Genomic DNA, 21,299 nt, shown 5'->3' on the forward strand with positions numbered 1-21,299 from the left:
TTTAGAGTAGCATCCTGAGACTACCACTCAATAACGTTAGGGAACAGAAATTCAGAGATGGATAAAGAAACCACCTGTCTAAAACAGTCAGCTGAAACACATGAACAGACAGAACAGAGGGGAGTATATGAACTGTGTGACCTGTACTGCAAGGCAATTTGGTGAGAATCATTGATATAGAACATTGAATTTCTGGTGACTACCTTTCTGAACTGCAAAATGAATGAAAATAGAAGAGGAAAGAGTACCTCAGAGAGAGGTATGGCACATCACATCTCCTTTCCCTTTTGACCTTGGATCTCTCATTATGTCCAATTTAAAGATTTCCCTGGAAGGGTAGCATCAAAGGCAATGTGATTTGGAGCCTTTTTTTTTTCTTTCTTTCTTTTTTTTTTTTTTTTTTCCCCCTGCCTCAGAATGAATTGCTAAATTCACACTAAAATGTGTGTTAAATTAAATTCAAGATCTTTGGATTTTTCTAGAGTGAAAAGCAGATACTTACACTCTACCAGGTATCACTTAAGTAGTTGAGACTGATGTAATACTGATGTTACAGTCATAGGAGATTCTGCAACTTTTCTTTTGGACACTGTAAGGATATTTTCCATCATTTGACCTCTAGCAGTAAAGTCACAGTGCTGCTGCTACATGCAAAAATTTCATTCCCCTTGTCTGGGGGCACATCCACTGCAGAGTGCATCTCCTGCTTGCTCACAGTTAACCAAGTGTGGTGGGCTAACCCTGGCTGGGTGCCAGGTGCCCACCAAAGCTGCTCCATCACTCGCCCTCCTCAGCTGGACAGGGGAGAGAAAGTGTAATTAAAGGCTCATGGGCTGAGATAAGGGCAGGGAGAGATCACTCACCCATTACTGTCACAGATGAATGGACTTGTCTTGTGGAAGTCAGTTTAACTTATTGTCAATCAGATCAAAGTAGGATAAATAAATAGGATTAAATAGGATCAGAGTAGGATAAAATAAAATCAGATCTTCAAAAATGCCTTCAACTCACCCCTCCCTTCTTCTCAGGCTTAACTTTGCTCTGGATTTTCTCTAGCCCCCTGTGACAGCATTGCAGCAGGTCAGGGAACGGGGTTGTGGTCAGTTCATCACACACAGTCTCTGCCACTCCTTCTTCCTCATGGGGAAGCTTCCTCACACTCTCTCCCTGCTTCAGCATCGGGTCCCTCCCACAGAGGACAGTCCACCAACTTTTTCATCATGAGTCCTTCCCATGAGGTGCAGTTCTTCACAAGCTGCTCCAGCATGGATCCCTTCCATGGGGTCCAGTCTTTCAGGAACAGACTGTTCCAGGGTCAGTGCCCCATGGGGTCACAGGTCCTGCCAGCAGACCTGCTCCAGTGTGGTCTCCGATCTCCATGGGGCCACAGGTCCTACTGGGAGTCTCCTCCTAGCACAGGCTTCAAAGAGAGTCAGAGACTCCTTTGGCCATCCACCCCATCATGGAGTTTTCCATAGGCTGCACGTGGATCTCTGCCCAACCTTGGACCTCCACAGGCTGCAGGGGCACAGCTTCTTCACCATGGACTTCACCTCAAGCTGCAGGAGTATCTCTGCTACAGTGTCTGGAGCACCTCCTCCTCCTCTCCTTCTTTACTGACTTTGGTGTCTGTGCATAAACATATATTTAGTGAAAATTTATTAATGAAAAGGGTGATCTTAGTTTCTCTTCTGAGAACTTGGTAATGCAGGAGTGTGTATTGACAAGGGGCATTGGCTGTGTCCTCCATGTTGACCTATTTTATGTCCCAGTCAGCTCAGTTTTTTCCATTAAATCTGAGCTGTGCAGGCTGTTTGGCTGAAGGCAGAGGAGTTCTGGCAGTGGGGAAGATGTAGGAAAATAGGGTGAAGACTGGTGCCATGCAGTCTGATGGAGGCTGTGCTGCTCTGCCATTAGTGTGACTGGGAAATCCTGTACTCAGGATGATATTGTGGAGTCTCAGCTGCACACTCAGCTGTAGCTCCACTGTTGGTTGCAGGGTAACTTCCTGGAGCTTGGCCAGATGAAGGAATGGAAACATCCTGTGTGAGGCAGTGGTTGGAAGAGGAAGCAGAAAGCGAAAGATGTTGCCCTGCCCTTCAAAGGGTTGTTGGCCTTAACTTAAAAGTCTAGATTCACATTTAGGATATAATGTAAAGCAAATGTACTCAGTTTGTACGTTATCCTGTGATGGAGAAAACAGGTGCTCTCCTTGCTGGGATAAAAATAAGAAGAAGGTAAAGAGAATAACAAAGATGGTGTGTTTGTATTTTTGTGCCTCAGGATGTTCTAATGCCATAAAAGTATCAGTTCAAAGATAACTTCTGCAGTGAACTGAGTTCCATTTTTTTGTCCCCTCTGTGACACCTTTAATTCTTCAGAAAGAACTTTGAAAAAGGTGGCAGCCCTGGCACTTTAGAAGCCAGTTGTTGTGACTGCCCCAGAACTGAAGTTATTGCAGTGGGGAGAGTCCTTGGGTTTAAGAGACTGAAGAGATGTATCAGACTGAAGTCTAAAGGGAAGAGCCAAGTGTCTTCACTGGCAGAAAAAGAACAAAGGTTATCAGTCATTTTGTAGCAAAGAAAGAAAGGATCAGGAAAAGTTACAAAGTAAGGAAGGAACAGGTCTACAAGGAGATAACATGAGTGGAAAACAAGGCATACAAGAGATGGTCATCTCAAAATCTAGTGCGGATGAAAAGAGAAAAGAGGACTTGAACTCAGATGAATAGAACTGAGAATTTTGTGTCAGAATTTTAGGTTTGTAGCATTTGAGTCCAATTCTTAACCATCCTGTTCACTGATAATGAGGAAGCTGCACGTGCAGTTTAGGGGGGGGGGGGTGGGGGCAGGGTTAGTGTTGCTTTTTTTCCTTTTCCCCGTTTTTTTCCGGTGGAATAAAATGCATTTTTGGGTCCCTGTCTTTAACAATGTAAAGATTATACAAATTACACCAGCCTAAGAAAGCTAAGCTTGAATTGTAGCACCTGAGCTGTGAGAGACCAGCTATAGGACTAAAGATGGTCATCTGTAGTTCTCTTATAACCCCAGTTTTTATAGCCACTGAAAAACTGATGATTTGTGTTTCCCATTCCTTGTGTTTTGTGTAAGTTCTTTGACTATGTCTCTGCATGATGTGGTTTCCTTCTAGTTGAGAGTCTGTGTAGTGACCTCCACCAGGACCAGTAAATAAACAAAACAACTAATGGAGCATTATATTCTGAGCATCAGGTAAAACTTTGCATGTGAATGGAATAGAGCTGAATCTGTAGGATCAAATGTCATGGAAGATCTCTGGGGTGCCTCAGGAAAACAAGCTAAGACTAGGATAGAAATGAAATGTACTCAGAAGAACAGAAATAAGGAAAATTCAGCTGTTTGTAATGTCGACCATAGTCACTGTGCTAAAATAGGAGACTTAAGCTGCTAAAAATAACTATGTCTTTCGCAGGTTGGGTGCAATTTGGGCGCTTCAAAAAATAGTAGTTTTCTTTACTTCTACTTGTGTGCATATTCTGACAGGAAAGCAAATACTGTCTCTGTAAGTGATGCTAAAAAAGCTAGTGTAAACAGAATAAACTGAACATCTCTTCCTAAGAATATTGAAAACTGCATCACTTCTCAAGCTTTTCACTCTTGATACAGAGTGGTGCATGTAAATAACAAGTCCATTTCTTTCTGCAGTATTTCTTAAACAAATAGCTAGAAGAACCTGAAAGCTTAAGACAATCTACTTGAGAAATTCTGTGGAACTCATGAAAAACTCAGCTATTTTCCCCTAGAAAACAAGATTTCTGATAGTATCTGTACTTTAAAAATTACATTTGCTCAGGTAATTCTGTTTTATTTTCTGCTTTTGTATTTCATTTTTCTGCCATTTGGAAATAGACGTGTGACAGCCAGTTCTGTAAATGAGTCGGATTTGGAGGGATGAGACTCTTGGTTGCTGGGAATGGAACAGCACGCCATAAAAGCTCAAGACATGAAAATGTCAAACCTTCTGTGATTATGAAATAGGCAGCAATCTGAACCAGTTTATTCATATACATCTGACTTTGAGAGTTCAGTGATGTTCTGAGTTGTTGGTCTGTTGAATGAGTTTGAGTTTCAATACCAGAAAATCTGGAAACAAGTGGATTGAATCATTGGTTATAAAAAAACCTCCAAAAACCCGAGAAAGACACAGTCTGATTTGGGTTCTGCAAAACCCATTTAAGGATCAGAGCAAAGTCAAGATTTTTACCTTTTTTGACTTTGTTAAATCATCCAAAAATGGGCTGAGCTTTTTGCATGGCTTGTACTTAATGACTGTAGGTGATAATCTGATTCCTAAATCCACAGATAGAGAGAGGACAGTGTAGGAAGATTCTGAAGAAAGCAGAAATCTGAACCAAATAGCAGTAGTATGGGGCAGAGGCATAGGTTGCTACTCCCAAAGTCTCACAAGTAAATGCTTTTGCCACTAGCTTTTGGATGCACCTTTAGAGAGGGTCTTTTAGAGTCTCTTTTTACATCCGTGTTAATAAAACACCTGTTTCTTTAGCATGTTGGATAACTTCCATTCAGTTTGAAATTAGGAAAATTGATAGAGATCTGCCATATGTCTCCCAAAGAGTTATAGGTTAAAGTAGGTTGTCTGAATTTGCTTTAGATTAAACAGGTGGGTTTTATTGTGTCTACACAAAATATCTTTTAGTTATTAAGAAACGAGGAACAGCTGGATGAAAAGCAGAGGAAACCAATTTTCTTGTCCATTGAAACCATATGAGCTGACTTCTTGACTTATTGCAGTATTACAAAAACAGAGTGGATTTGGATTGGTCTTTAGAATATGAAATAAGAAAAATTGTACTGGGTCCGCACAAGGGTTTATGCAGCCCTTCAGCTGTCTGTCTCCAGTGGTGGCCACAAGCAGCTGCTTTCAGAAAAGCTGGCATGCAAAGAAATGTGATATTTTCTTCTGTGCTCTCCCAGTCCATCACTTTGCAGCTCAAGGGATCTCCTGAACTGCTTTATATCTGTTTATTTATTAACCCCCAAAGGATCTCTGCTGCTCGCTGGTGCAATCCATCTGGACCGTGTTTGTAGTTTTATAGCTCCATCTTCAACTGCAGCCATTCACTGCATCTTTCACCCTGCCTAGTTTGAAAGTGCTGTTGTTTCAAAGCTGCCTTTTTTTGTTTACACTTGGATATCAGAGGGAGACCCTGGTCTTTGGCCGATAGACAGGGTTCATCTCTCTTCTACATGTGTTGAGAAATGAGGCATCTTCCTAGGCAACACTGGCTTATCTAAAAGCAGCATTTGCAAACAAATCCTTTTTTGATAGTAGGTAAGCATTTATGAGCTGAGACAGCACTGGGACGGCATTAAAAAACACTTGTAAAAATTTTAGCAAAACAATTTTATCAACAATAGTGTAGCAACAGGCTGATTATGAGACAATAAAGATGGTTTATTTGGTAGAGTGAATTTATGTTACAGTGTAAACTGACTATTAATGTTTTTCAAGTGCTGTAGATTCACCATCATCTCTTTCACTTCTTCTTTTCTGAGGCAAAATGAGAATTTAGTCCTCTTTTGTCTGAAAAACACTTAAGAAGTATCAGAGTGTCTCTTCAGACTTGTATAACATAACTCTCATGTTTTTATGAATATATCAGAGTTTCAGTTGTGATTTCCCCTCTTTGAACAGTTTTATATGACAGCTGCTTTATGGTCATGATTATAAGTCATCCTTTTTGGTTTGATTGCAGCAGCAAACTGGGGACCACAGCAACGTGTTTTGCTTATGAAATATGTCAGTGGGAAATAAAGGTCTAGTCACCATTTCCTTAATGGTGAGAAATTACATTTTTAAAAGGAAGAAAAAAGGACAGATCTTTTTTCAGTACTCTTTCCTGAAGATTGTGTAATTCTTCTGGAAATAATGAGAAAAATCTTACTTTGATCTTTGTGCAACATTTGCTTTCTGCATATGCATCATACCAAAAACCTGAATGTAATGGTTACTTTCCTTGTACAATATAATACTTTTTATTATCATTTGCAGGTGCTTGGAGAATTCCAACTTTTATATGATAATGAAAATAGTTTGCTACATATTTTATTATTTTCACCAGTTGAAGTCAAAATGTTGTTGCTAAAATGCTTGACTAAGTCCCAGCATCCAAACAGTTTGCTGTAGAATTTGTAACAGTCTCACAGCTCTCATTAAGTCAAACTCCCATCACTGGGGAAGTTTCTGAATTAATTAAAGACTTGTTTGAAAGGAGATTGATATGCTCCTCTCTTCTGGATTTCTTTGGTATTGTAAAAGTGAAAGAAAATATTTTTGTCTGGTCAAAACTATTCTGCTCAGACAAAGCTGCTGAAAATTACTTTTGGGCCTTGGTTAGATGTGCAATAGTATTTGGAATGCCTGATAATGCATATTAAAGTGTGTTGGGTTTGTCTTATGGAATTGAATATGATATGCTTCATACTTAATTTTCAGTGTCTCAGTTGAGGTAACTGGGTAAGAATGGAGGGCATGAGTGATGAATGTGAATTCACAGTAAAATGCTGTCTAGTTTAATAACATTCCAGTGTCAATTACTGGCAAAAACCATGCTGTGTCTTCCCTGAGAGAAGGTTCACAAAGGGTGGAAGTGTCTTTTGGTCCTTGCTTAAGCAGTTAATTGCCCAGGAACAAGTCTTTGCAGTGCAAGTGCCTGGTGTAGTGACTGAAGCTTTTTCCTCAGCTGTACCACTAAATCCTGTTCTGAGTATGTCTCCTTACTCTCTTATTGAAGCTCTCTGTTTCCCTATAATTTTCCATGCCTCACTTTCCCATATAATCTCTACAGACCCTTCTGGCTCCCAAGTGTTACCTGGGCAGAAGGCACTATGCAGCTCTCTGCTGGTTGCCTATGGGCCGACTTTCAGGTTGAAGCTCATGCCGAAGCCTCTTGCCAGCTGAGGCCCTTCTTATTTGTCCAGACAGTGATTTTCATAAAACTCACTCTGTTGCTTGGACCAGTTAGTATTGACCACTGTAAAAAAACAATTAGAAGGACAGGCAGCGTGATCACTTCCAGCGTGTGCATTTGAATGTGTACATTTAATGGGTTGCACACGAGTGCAGGACAAAAACAACTCAAAGAGTTGTCCTGTTCTGGCCATGCTAAACCCAAACTAAGGGTTCTGTTCAAAACACCTGCCAAAATGTACAAATAATTTCTTGAGTAATTGTTGTAATGTCACAGGGGGAACAACTTAGAGTGGCAGCTGTGGGTTGTTTTCAATATTGCTGGGAATATTTATAATGATGCAGGGATTATATGTTGTTGATATCAGTGAATAAAACTATAGCCTTATTTAGCACAGAGATTAGTCCAGGGATTTGTTGATTTCCATGGTGGCAGCAATTATTTGATTGATGTGATTATTCTTCTCTATTCATTTGACCAACAAATGATCAAAATCTGCCTGTCTCATGCAGTTGCTACTGGGACAACTCGAAAATGGCCCTTTCATTGCATTTGTACTGTATGCTCCTAATGCCACAATCATTAATCTTATTCCTCAGGACAGCAATCTGTAAAATTGTTGTAAATACTTAGCTGTGTGAGGTTTAATTAATGCCAGAAGCCTTCAATAAACAACAGTTGCAATTTGGACTGTGCTGATTTAATGATTCTTGCGCTCTGTCTAATGCACATTCTGTTAAATCTCTGTGTCAAGTGACTGGCACTGACGTGAATCACATCCCACCAATGTTCCTGTGTCCATGGAGGCAATGGAAACCTCAAACCAACAGAAATATTTGAAGTATTTGACAGGCAATGCACTTAAATATCTTCACTTAAAGGCCTGAAGGACGTTAGCATTTCACATGGTAGGCAGGGAAGAAAAACATAACAAAAAGTTAACAAATGCCTTTGATAATTTCAAAAGTTAATAAAACTGCTTGCCCAAGTAAAACCTTATATTAAATCTTTTGCAGAATCATCTGTTAGTAATGCTACAGGATTTTCATAATGCTCTTAAGTTGTATTGTATTTGTTTAACCACAGAGTTTTTCCTTTGATGAATAGTGATAGTCACCAAAAAAACCTATGAAAGAAATTATGAAAAGATAACTCCAGCCCTTCCAAAACAGATGTTTTGGACAGACTGAAATTCTGTTTGTGTACCCATGCAGAACCTGGCAGCATTTAAAGTCATGTACACCGTAAAAGTGATAAATGTGGTTGCTCTGAAAAGAGATAAAGGAAGAAAAAAACCCAAAGTTATAAATGGTGCTTCCTTTCTTAACTAAATTGGGTAGGTTCTGTGTCCATTTACGTTAGCTTTGTGTGTGTGTGTGTGTCAGCACAACTCTGCCAGCTGAATCATGAGCATACCAACTAGAGGTAATGTTGTGGCAGTTTATTTCAGTGAAAGCAGAAGGGCAGGAATAATCTATCTAATCCATTTTGTCCTACTCTAGGTTCTTCGTTCATGTTAGACTATGAAAAAGGTACTGTACTACTCCCATGAGACAAATACTTGAAATAATTATGTTTATATCCTTGTTTAAGGAGGAGGACTTCCTAAGTTGCAGTTATTTCTGAAAAACCTGAACATGAGTTTGCAAGCAATTTAATTAGAGACTTTGTCTCATCTCCATTTTCAGCTAGTAAACATAAGAAAAGCACAACTTAGATGGATTTAAACCTGCTTATTCTTGATGATCAAGTACTTTAAAGCTGATGGGTAAAAAATTGGTGTGTATAAAACCATTACCTTGTCTTGTATCTTAAGAGAGGCTGTTTAATACTGTTCACTTAAGTAAATGAGAGCACTAATTGAAGAGAATTCCACTGCCATATCTGTGATATCTATTTAGATAAAAGTGCTGTGTCAAAGTACTGTGAATCAGTGGTGTGCAAGTTGGATCTCTGAACCCGAATGCGTATCTCTTCTTTGCAGCAATCTTGCAATTCAGTGTTGTGCTGAATACTCCTCTGTTGTGGGCTCTGAGAAGGCAACTGAGCCCAGAAATTCCTAGCTGAGTGTGTTGAATTTAATGGTGTGAGAAAGTCTGCTTTTCCAGGACATGAGATTTGGACTACATCTTTATACAGCACTCCATAACTCTTCATGTGGCTTCACATGACCTTGAAAAATAGATCACTTATTGACTATTTTTCTTAAAATATTTGTGAGATGATCAAGTTAACAGTGCTAATGTGAGGTTTTTTGTGGTTTGCTGCTGTACAGCTTGGTGTCCCAGTATCACCATTTCTGAGTTATCAAACTGTCTCCTCATCTTGTCTGGTGGGTGTTTTAGATTTTGGGACAGGATTTTATTTGTCTAGGTGGTCCTAGCTGTCGGTGTGGCAGTGATAATCCAAGGATATATTGGTTGAGAGAGAGAGACTTCTTTATTAGATGAGCTACTGTAAGACTTCGGAATATCTCCTTGGACACCTGGCTGCAACCATAACACAAATTAGAACTAACAACAATGCTTAATAAAAGTCCAGGACTATTTGTAGAGATAATTTCTACATGAACTCCCATGCTTGATGTGTCAGCCTTTTGAAGGGTTATGACTGCACAGCTGCTTGTTTTTCCTGTCCTTCCAATAACTTTCTCAGGTCTTGGTTTTTGTTTTTGTTGTTGGGGTGTTAAGATTGGCATCACTTGTTATGGCCATATTATTCACAGAGTGTGACCACATAAATTTTTTATTGCATTGCATTATTCAAAGCACGCATGGCCATGTCTGGGCCATATGTTTGTCTGTGATTTTTTTTCTTTTTCTTTTTTTTTTTAAGAGAGGTGATCACTAGACAAAGTTCCTCTATATTTTCAGTGATGTGTTTACATAAACTTATATCTAGAAGTAGCCATGGGAGACATAATCAGTAAGGAAATGACAACTCGCTCTTCAGATTTACAGAAAGACTGAATGATAGAAATAAACAGTATACAGGTGTTGCTTTAAAATATAAATTGTAATAGCAATTTAGCATTCTGCTGATGCAACAGATAAAACAGTAAATAATTAATTGAAATACATCTATTGTGAAAAAATTCTCCTGATCCAAGAAATGCAATAGGGTTGGTTTTTTTTCATGTGGAAGAAACAGGTATCTCCCACTGTTTAATGCTATATTTTAAAACATCTTCCCAGCATGCTTTGGAAAAAGAACTTAAACACTCAGGTATATTTTCAAAATCCTTGTTCTGAAATTCTGAGATGGTTTCACATACCTGTAAACATTTAATTTTAATGTTGCAGCACATACATGAGTGGTAATGGCAATGTTTACAGTACAGCATGGTCCAGTCAAATAAATGAGTCAGAAGATACCGTTTTTATGACTTTTCCTGTCTCTGGCATTTGTCAGCTCAGTGGATGAGGGGATTCACTTTTTGTGTGTTTTCTCTTTCTGATTAGATAGACTGGGCTCTCAAAGCTTGGAGTAATCTTTTATTGGTAAGGTCATGCAGCACTCAGCAAAGGAGAAGAATTTTTATGATGCAGAACTTGGGGATGAAAAGTTTAAGACAATTCTTGGGATTATAAGGATTTTAAAACTTAAAACAGTAACAACCCTCTCTGGTTGGGATCGAGTAAACCTTTGCAGTACTGTAACGTTAGCTGGCGTGTCTACAGCAGGACTTGTAACTCTGTCAGAGATTTTAAACCTTGCTAAATATTGTTGATCTTCAAAGAGCTATTGTAAAGTGATTGCATTTTTAGAAACTGTCTTTTTTTCATTCAATGTTTCCAGACTTGGCAGTAACTAATTATGGAACTAATTGCAAACTGCTTGGAGACGGGCTTGTCTTAGCCTTTCTTGATTCATACCTGGATATCATGTTCTGCTAGAAATCAAAGCAGAAGGTGTGCTGTCTTTCATTCCAGATGCCATATTTACCATATGCATAGAAATTTGCCTTGTGTTTTACAAAGTCTCATAATGTAATAACTGAGAAACTATTTCAGTTCGTTTAAGAGTTGTATGTGAAAGCTGTGAAATGTTCACTGAAATTCTTTGTTGTTTCGGTGTTTGTTCTTTATAGTGATTTGACAGAATTATAACCCTCATTTGTGCTTACTTGGGTGCATTCCCACCAAGTTTTCTCATGTTTTTGTCCTGATCAGTGGAATAGTTCCCTTGGGGATGGTCACACCTGTTTGTCACTGCGATTCCAGAGTAATGCTTCTAAATTTGTTGTGGCTATTTAGCACCTCAGTTCTTAGTACATTTATGTGTGGATAGCTGAACCAAGCTGTAGCTGTTTTCTCATGCTGTGCTCAAGAGGCAGCTGGGCTTTTTGCTGGGCTTCACAGTGTTTTCAAGTGTGATATGACTCAGCTGTACAGCAGCTGATGACTAGAGCTATGCTCTATATGGTATGTTTTCTTCCCAAACTGAGACTCAAACCAATAGGGACTCAATTTCTATGGAAATAGCTGTCATAAAGTCAATTCTGTAGCTCATTGTAGTCTGTAAATTAGGTAGAATAGATGGTGGAGAGCAGGTTTTCTTCTACTTGTTATCCCTTTGCTCTCTGCCTAACTGCTGCTGTTGATTAAGTTTACTCCCAAAGTGCATCAGAATTAAAAGACTTTGTATTTTTATAAGTCTTCTGAAGAACAGCTTTTTTGCCCCAGTTCTGGGGTGAACATAAGTTGTTATTCACAGTGGGGTAAATGCCTGAAGCAAGGGAAACAATTGCTTGTAAGTTGTAAATGTGACTGCAGTGTTGGTCACATCTGGAGGATGTTCTGGATGTATGCTGAGACAAAATATGAAAACACCACATTTGTCCTCATAAGGTTTTAGAATAATCTATACACACTATAGGAGAGAGGTAAAAAATTAACTTATGAGATTTTAATTTTTTTAAATCTAAGTAACAATAAAGGTGAAACAGCCATTAAGAAAAAAAAATCTTTAATATGCTATCAACTAGACAAAATTCATTCCTTAGGGATGATGAAGCTGTACTGGACACTAGAGTTTTGATTCCTCCAAAATAGTTGGAGCAGTAAATTTTGTTCCTTGGTTTGATATGACTATTCAAAGTAATTTGCAAGCATTTTCTTTTTGGAATTTGCAATTAAACAAAGCACCACAAGTGGTCACCATGCTGTCACTGGTAGGGAACAGGATAAGAAAACAGTCACAAAAAATAACTTTGATCTGTTCACAGTCAAAGCTGTGAAAGTTGTTTTGATACTCTTCTGTTCAGAGAAGGAATGTTTTAGAAAGCCAGTGTCATGTTTCAAGACTGACTCACTAAATCTAAGTAACTGACTCTACTTTTTTCCTACTCTTTGTCTTCCAGTAGTGAAGATTGTCGTTTTCTCACTTTTTAATCTTACATTCACTTTTCAATTTTATCTGTAATATTTTTACTTGCATCAGTTATCAGCTGATGTCTGTTGTCTTCCTATTTCAGCACTTTTTGGTGACTTACTAGAAACATAGTAATAAAATAGTAAGCATTCAAACCATGAAACTCTTGTACCAGAGATAGCTTGAGATATAAACTACGTGTGAACTTATTCCCATGTGAAGAAATAAACAGAAACATGATCTTTATTGGTCATGATCTAATGCTTTTCCCTAAGGTTGTTGAAATACCACAGTCAGTAATCTCAATAATGTAAGCAACTGTAACGATTGAGAACATGTCCATCCATTTTCTCTGTCTCTCCCCTCAGCACACACCCTCTGATACACACACACACTTCAGAGAGAGGGGTGCAATGAATGTTCTGGGCAATGTTGCTGTTAAAACAGCCAACAGCTTTTCCTGCCTTTTTGCTAATTAGGACGAACCCAGGGTATAAAAGTTTTTCATGCTCTTATCTGTGTCACCTGCAAATGTACTTTCATGCTGTTTATTTCAATAAGAGGCAATAACACACAGAATGGTAGGAAAAGATGTTCATTTATGCTCTCTTTTAAAAAGTCACCTAGAAGTACTAAGAAGTCACCTAGAAGTACTTTGGCTGATCCTAAAAATATTTTTTAAATAAATTGTTTGGTCCCTTCTTGGTCTTTAGAGAGGCAAAGGTTTGAGTTTTGAATTTATCTGGATATTTGGAGCTGCAAAGCCCAGCAAGGAAAAACGACTCACCTATGCAATGTTATTTTGTTCTACAGGAAAAGGCTCAGTGCTTTCAGAGGGCTCTTGCTTCCCAAGCAGATAAATCCACGCAGACAGAACTCGTAGGCCATGATGTAAGTAGCTGTATCAAACAGTATTTTCTATCATCTTTGTGGGTGTTCAGACTTCTGTCAGCTGGTTTGCCTCCGCTGTTGTTGTGTCCATGCATGGATTTGGTGATTCTAAAATACCTTCAGAAACATGAGAAGATAATTACAACTACCTGCCAGCACACCAATGCCCTGTTAATTTTATGTTTTATAAAGAGCTGAGAATTTGCATGAATGAATGTGGAAGGTACGTGTTATCGTATTGTAAATTTTTTTTCAGTATTTATTTCCACACTTACTGACACTTTAATGAGGTTATTATGTTTAGGATTGTCATTTGCTGTCCAAACAAGATTTGAAATTTGAAAGATAATGGAATAAGTACAGTTTTGCCAAGTGATGTTAAAATTCTGTTTCCTAATGAGCATCTGTCAGAATTTCTCTGAGAATGTGTACTGAAAGTATGTATCCCCATGCAAGAGCACAGTCAAGGAAGATTCCTTAACTGTAGAAATATTGTTTCCCCAGTTCTTCTAACTGAAAGTATTCTGTCTGTGGGATGTTGCTTGAATATGTGTTAGAGATTCTCGTGCTTACATGAGCCTCTTGAATAATCTTTGATTAAGAATGCTCCTGTGTGGAACATTTAGCATAGTTCTGTTCTGTGATTTGAGCAAAGTCTAACAATAATTCTTAACAAAAACTGTTCGGAAAAGTAATGCCACGGTTGTGCGTTGGTGTAGATCAACATGCTGATTCAAATTTATGGAAAGAACTCTGGAATTAAAGCAGGCTTTGAAACCTTCCTTTCAGTTTTGTGTCAGTGGACCATTAAAGTTTTGTCTTCTGAGGATAGAAACATCAAAATTTCACGTTTCAATATGAAAAGTTTTATCTGCACTAACTTCTTTTTTGTGGGTTACCAAACATGAACCCTTATGTTCTACTGTGTCTGTGGAGTCATGTCTGGTGGAGTTTACTGAACCTCTGAGGTGTGTATATATTACTGCTGAAAAATCCATAATATTCAAAAATATTTAAAACCATCTTTGTATGTTGCAATACTATATCCACTTCTTCTGTGACTAATTATCCTTAGCAAAACTTTATTTAACATCTATACATTAGATGTTAAATAAAAGTCTTCCATTGAAAATGGCAACAGAAAATAGGTAGTTTGTGGAATTTTTTGTGTTGTCTTGTTTATTTTTGGGTTATGTTGCTTGCTTGGGTTTTTTTAAAGCAGATGTGACTTATGCATTTGGTTGTTTTCTCCCAAATCAAATATGTGGTACTGATGCTTCAGGGATTCATGCTGTTAGCAGATTATATCTTTTTTCCCTTTTTCCAGTCTGTGTTCCCTTGGAGTTTGGTTGGGAGTAAAAAATAACATAATAAAACCTCCTCCCACAAACAGGTACAATTTTCTGGGTGAGATTTGAGTATTAAATGTCATAATAACAACAATAAGTTAAATAAATCCTTTTCTTTAGCAGCATTCTCGTCAATTAGTGGAACATATTTTTCAGACTTCCCTGCCTTGTCACGGTTGCAATAATATATTATCTCAGCCAGGCTGTTGCAATGCAAGAAAAAAAGGAAATGTTGAATGTTTTTCTATGGAATAGCACTTCACCTGGATTTATCTGGCACAGAGTATTTGTGAGAATTCCATTCCAAGGGATTGATTGCAGAGAAATTTGAACTAATATACAGAAGTAACACAAGCCTGCTATGCTCACACTGAGGGGAACTCAGTGAGGAGGAATGTGCAAATAAATAGTGTTAACACTTTTTGTAATATTGGTAAAACTTTTTGCTCTTCTATTTATGAGATTGTGCAGCTTTTCTGTGAAGGATACCTATTAATGTTTGGTTCAGCTGTGTTTCTGTTGAATCCAAGTGGCAATTGCATTTACATTCTTTGCTTTTGCATGAGATTTTAAGGAGCAAGTTGTAACTGTGGCAAGTAGTATCTGTACATCATTTTATTCAGGATGTTAGTACAAGAATACTACAGTCAACTACAAGAATACTGTGATAATATAAATTTGATTAAATAGAAAAATAGATCAAAGACTACAAGATGTATTTTCACCCTGTTAGTCACACATTCTGAGAATAGTATACATTGAATGCTTAAGATCTGGTTTAAGAGGTAAGCAGAAAATTTAAGTTCATTTCATTACAAATTTGCTGCTTTAATTAAAAAACCAAACACATAAACAAACAAAAAACAAACAAAAATCGCATTTTTATTTGTTTTCTTAATTCACATTTAAAAGCTAAAAATAGTTGGATGAAAGTGCTACCAGGAATTTGTGTAGTATTGTTTCATAAACGTAGTATGAATACTGATATACACCACACAGTGTAATAATTCAGAAATGCTTAATACAGTGCCTCTATGAGTGGTTTGGTTTATGTTCTCATATATTCTTTTGTTTCACTATGTAATCTTAAAAGCTGCCTGTTTTGCAGCTGAAAAAGCTGAGAAGGTTAGCCCTCAAAATAAATCACTGCTTGGGTTTTTTGACTTCTGGACAACATCTCCAGTAGTTAAGAGACCACTCTTTAGCCTTGGAGTTCATTTAGATGTGTCATTAAAAGTAAATGGAAGTTCTGACTTTGACTTAGATGAGGAATTAATCCTTTTGTCTGTAGGGTGTACAGTAATGAAAAAAAGCTGGAGGCGAGTCTATATTTAGAAAGGAATGGGTGAAGAAGGAGGAAATGGAGTGTTTCACAGGGAGGAAATGTTCTTGTTTTTGTGGACTGCCCTGCCAAATCTTAAACAGTATTGAGTGAGTGTTTTGGGTAAGTGTTTGAGTGGTTACCAGAATGGAAGTTGTTATAGTGTATTTTATAGTAGCAGCTATAATGTAATTACAGTTAGAATCTGACTGTCAAGGTCATCAGTAAAGTTTGGATGATGCAATCTCCTGCAAGACCTTTAAATTATTGGAAGATACTTTGGATAGAGCTCTGATTTTTTTCCCATACAGCACACAGAGATATTTCAGTGGAAATTGCTTTAGAGTACTGTTTCAGCAAGCAAGTAGAAGATAAGGTCTGTAGCAGTAAAGATAATGTTTCTTACAAAGAGCTGTTTGAACTGGAAAGCAAACTCCTTAATGTCTTTTCTGTGTTAAAAAGGTCTAATAGAAAACTTAATTATGGAATTAAAACATGAAGCTTAAAATAGTTTTTGATAAGGACGAAAGAGGGTCTTCCATGATGAGAAATGCTACAGTGTCCTTAAGTGATTAACATGACCATTTTACTACTTGAGGAAGTTAAAAGTAAAATAACTATTGCATGTATTCCAGGGAAGACATTGGAAACTACTCAGGGTTTCCATAAAGGCTAGGTGCTTTTTAGTGCAGCATGTCAAGGAATCTTCATCTTATGATAGTCCTAAATTTAATCTGTTTTCCAATATGTATACTGAGAATCATTTAAAGCATCTTGGGAGTATTGCAGAAAGAGCCATGTGCACAACAGATTGATGTCGAGGCTGCTAAGTAATAAATTATTAATGTGTTTTCAATAATCAATGCCAGTTTAACCTCCTTCACCTTCCTGTGCTTGCAAAGTCTTCTTCTGTTGAGAGATCAAGGAATAATTTCTTTCATGTCGATCAAGTTGCTAAAATGGACTGGAAGAGGAATAGATGCAGTCAGCTAGCACTGGGACTGATTACAAGACCATGTTAAAGGGCACAAATCTAATAATGGCTGCTAGCGAAATAGGTAGTCCAAAGTATCATGCAGGCATCACACAAGCACTCTGCAGCATGTGCCACTACTGATTAGTTTTCATTAAAATGTGTCTCAAAACAGAATTAAACAATCATAGGACAATTAGTTCTGTCACCAAGTGAAGTAAAACTCAGCACCACTTTGTCAATCTTTATCAGCCTTTGGATTAAAAGAGTTTGTACTTAGATTTATTCTCCACAAAGTAGAAATTCCTAAGAACTGACATATTTCTGCAATGTCTTTTCTGTGTTTGCCTTCTGCTGATATTACAGGTTTCGTATCTCAGAACTGCTATTCTGTTTGTTCTTTGCTTTCATACTGAGAGTAAAGCTGATGTAAACAGGTTTTGGACTGGTCCTAAACTCATTCCTCATTTAATGAGCGTTCTTTCCAGTATAGTGGTCCTTACATTTTGTATGATGTATCTGATGTCTCAGACAACAAACCTGTGTACTGCTGCTCTCAATCTGCTGCAGTGTGGTTTGCACAGCTACAGACAAAAAGTACCTTTCTTTGGTGATCACCAGCACTGTGTTTTATAACAGTGTGTGGCGGATAAGAAGGCACTGACTTTTATCACTTGTACAATCATGCAATATTAAAATCCTTACATATTTTAGGGTATTTGTTTTGTAGCTTGCTGTGCATTACCTTGGACAGCATGCCTCCCTTAACCTCTCAAAACCCGGGCACTGCCTTCTGTGTTTCATTAGGAGGGAGTGGAAGACATGGAGTTGGATGCTTCCATCCATCTCCCTGCTGTGCCCCGTTTCCTCCCCAGCAGCCAGCCAGCCAGCACGGACTATGGGTGCTGTAAAGGGACTATGTTGCATTGTGTCCTCTCCTTCAGGAAGGCAGGGGAACAGAATACTGAGATACTTGAACTGCTTGAACTTTCCACTTTAATCTAAATATGTTCCTGCTGTCAGTATTGTGTAGTTTGTCACAGCAGGAAGTGAGTTGTGTTTTGCCACCTAAACTGGAAAATACATCCTGCTTCTGCCTCCCCTCCTTGCCGTGGAGACTGATGTCCATCTGCTATTGTATTTTACTACTAAGTTATTTTTTTCCATTTATTTGTTTTGTCTCTGCGTTTGTTGTCTAATTTATACAGGGCAATAATACAAACTTGTGCATAATATAAATTTTCCTAATGCAAAATTGCTGTTTTTTAAAATACCTTTAGAAATGAAACCAGCCATTAACCATTTCAGTATTTGCTATGTCTGTGTATCTGTTTATATCTGGATATCCAAGTTGTTCTTGATATGCTACATCCTTTGCTACAACTTCCTTTACCATTCATTTTCTCTCCTCATGTCCGATTTTCACTTTTTACTATACAACTTCAAAATCTATGTGGTTTAGGGTGTCCTATGTGTGCAAATTGTCAAACTTTGAGGATGCCAAACTAGGATGGTACTTTTTTGGTTTTAATGATCACCTTCCACCAACCCTTATGAAACATTGCTTCACCATCAAACCCCCTACATACATGGTGTTTGAATTACATTTAATGACCAAGTCATGAACAGGAATGAATTGTTACAACTGCTCATGACAAGGAAAAACAGTTCAAGTTACTGGTGCCAAATTCGCCAGAGGACAAATGCTTGCGCTGAGGGTTCAGTGTTTGTGGTGCTATATGAAAAATGATAACAGGTTTTCACATAAACAAACTTCAGCAGTAAATGGGTTCTGGAACAGAAACTGAGGTATGCCACATGAAAAAGACACTTTCATTCTGTGACTGATTATCAACAGGGTATTCTGCATTTAATTTTGCTATCTTTAGGAGTAAAGAACAATAAAATTTGCATTTGGTAGTGATGATTAATTGGTATGAATGATCTTCAGTTTTGATTTGTGGCATTCAAGTTGGCTTCTGGATGCTTTTATAGATAAGCTCTGTGCTGTTTAAATATTTGAAGTAAGATGATGATAATATTATAACTGAGTTTCCTCTCAGACCCAAAATTGATAAAATACAAGTAGTCTCTGAATCTTTAAAAAACAGTTTTCCTGTAGTATAATCTTCAATAACAGTGCAATGTTTTTCTTGCCTTTTGTTTTGAATCTTTCTACTTGTTCTGCATTTTTCTGTCATAACCTTCTTCTGGCTTTGTATCTGCAGTTATGCTGCTGCTGTCTTGCTTTGCAAATGCAATAAAATACAAGCTACTTTGAAGTATTGACCAAACTTACTAATTTTTGCTTAGATGTCTTGGGGTGGGGGAGAGGAATAGGGGAAGAAGCAAAGAAAGCTTTTTAGATATTCCTAATTTTTCATCCTAGAAGTTTTGTTGGGTTAAGACAAAACTCTTCTCACTATTTCTGCTTTAGCTCCATCACGGTCTCCTCCTTAGAGTTCTCCAGAAGTTGACTTTTTCACTTAAGTATATCCATCTAGACTTTTTGTCTCATTTCTTACTTTAGTTTAATTTTCGTGCTGTACTTATGAGTATGACTTACCAAAATTTATTTGCAGCAGTGTATTTTCAGTGTGTTTGAGTTGCATTATTTCTGTTGCAAAGATGCTGCCAAGCAGTTCATGACTACTCTCAGTAGGAACTAAGTGAGCAGCTATCCCTAGAATTAATAGCATGTTTTTACTATATCCACTCTGACCTGTTACATTAAGGATAGAAAGAAGTAGGACACTGACAGGATATTTGAAAAGGTTTATTTGAAATAAAAAAGTCATCCACTAGATTATACCTTGCTAACTCTGTTCATGCATTATGTTGAATACTAGCAGTGTCTTATTTGTAACGACAGAAAATAGCTGCACTAAACCTTTTGGATATTGTTCAAAAGAATGAACTGGGAATTTAGTAAAATATGCTCAACAACAATCAAAAATTATAAAAAATAGCAGCGTTTTGCAATAGGCCTTGATTATATTTTCTTAAAAAGAAGAAAAAATTAATTTCACCTTGAAGAAAAGATCAACAAACAAAATCGAGAAATGAGGCATGGATAGCCACTGCATTATAAGCAATGTGTATGGGTTTTGCTACATTAGTACATTTAGGGTGACTGCTTTTTATTACAGAATGATCTACTTACACAGTTGTATTGTAATGTGGAGATGTTTTAATGTTGTGTGCATGTTGCATGTAGATTTCCTCTGTTAGCATAGACTGGCTCAATCTGGTGACCTTTTTCCAGTGAAAATACGGCATCTGTTGTACATAAGGGTTTTCTGACTCGAATGGTGACATGCATAAGCTGACCAGTCATATTCCTGGTTTTCTCTGCATTGCCACTTGATTCATTGCTGTGTTGATCATAAGTGTGAAAGAAGCTTTATTATTACGTGCTGCCTGCATGACTGCATACAGCAGAAACAGTCATTTTTCATTTACTCTGTGTTGCCATCAAACCATGCATCATTAAGATTTCATTTAATTTCATTTCTCTTTTCTTTTTTTTCTTTTTTTTGTTTGTTTGTTTTGTTTGTTTTTAAAGGCCCTGTGGAACTCTCCCTGTTCTGAAGGCTTAGTTTACAAACCTATCAGCATCTCATTGGTTCCATCATTATTAAATTAAAAAGCAACATCTGGACACTCTGCACTTACGGATATAATTAAATACTGCTGTATATGAAATGAGCTGCAAGTTATCATTGCTGGCAAAACTCTACTACTTAATATAATATTTGTATTATGAACAGTCAAACATCACTTTTTTGGCAGTATCTTCATTATTAAGTGTATCTATGAATAAATTATTAGTAAGCTATGACAAAGTTATTATCTGAAATAAAAAATTATTCTTATCATTTTGTGCACTTAGTCATCCATTGGTGATTCACTGCAAGTAAGAAAATCCTTCAGTCATGCTTGTCTCTTGAGATTGAAAAAATATGTCTTCAAGATCTGGAAACCTGAGGAAGTCATTATTTTTTAAAACATGTATTTTTCCTTCTCCAATAATAATACTATTGCACTGACTGTGAATACAAGGTGGGAACCTTTCAGTATGTGGTCTATCTGATAAACGTTCATAATGATGTACATAATTCTTCTTTGGGATTCAGGAAACATTCCTGTGGGGCACTTGGTGCGCTTTTAGAAGGCCAGAATTTACCCAGCTTTATCCCAGGAAATAGAAGAGCTGATCCTAAAGACATACACTCTGATTTTTTAATCCATTAGAATCATTGCTTTACTGTACTTTCTATCTAATTTTCCTGCAGCTTCTAAGAGACATTACTAAGAGAGCATCAATGTGAGCAAAGTAAACATTGTGTTTGCTGGGCATGACTCTGCTACTTGAGTGGATCCTAGTTGTTCAGAGGGATGGGTAGGTGGGGAAGGGTAATT

The 21,299-nt window shown here is 37.5% G+C and overlaps 1 protein-coding gene across 19 annotated transcripts in view; it reads left to right on the forward strand.

Annotated features, from left to right (window-relative positions):
- CCSER1 (coiled-coil serine rich protein 1) overlaps nucleotides 1–21,299 on the forward strand; it is a 666,540-nt gene that overhangs the window by 417,723 nt on the left and 227,518 nt on the right. For 18 of the 19 annotated variants that reach the window (XM_069013059.1, XM_069013052.1, XM_069013053.1 and 15 more), the window contains one exon: nucleotides 13,157–13,234. In XM_069013059.1, coding sequence (XP_068869160.1) covers nucleotides 13,157–13,234 — 78 coding nt within the window. Of the gene's footprint in view, nucleotides 1–13,156; nucleotides 13,235–20,442; nucleotides 20,728–21,299 lie in introns of those variants that run through there. The other variant, XM_069013070.1, reaches the window with a different exon arrangement.

Source organism: Aphelocoma coerulescens, chromosome 4, assembly GCF_041296385.1.
Source record: "Aphelocoma coerulescens isolate FSJ_1873_10779 chromosome 4, UR_Acoe_1.0, whole genome shotgun sequence".
Taxonomy (NCBI): Eukaryota; Metazoa; Chordata; class Aves; order Passeriformes; family Corvidae; genus Aphelocoma; species Aphelocoma coerulescens.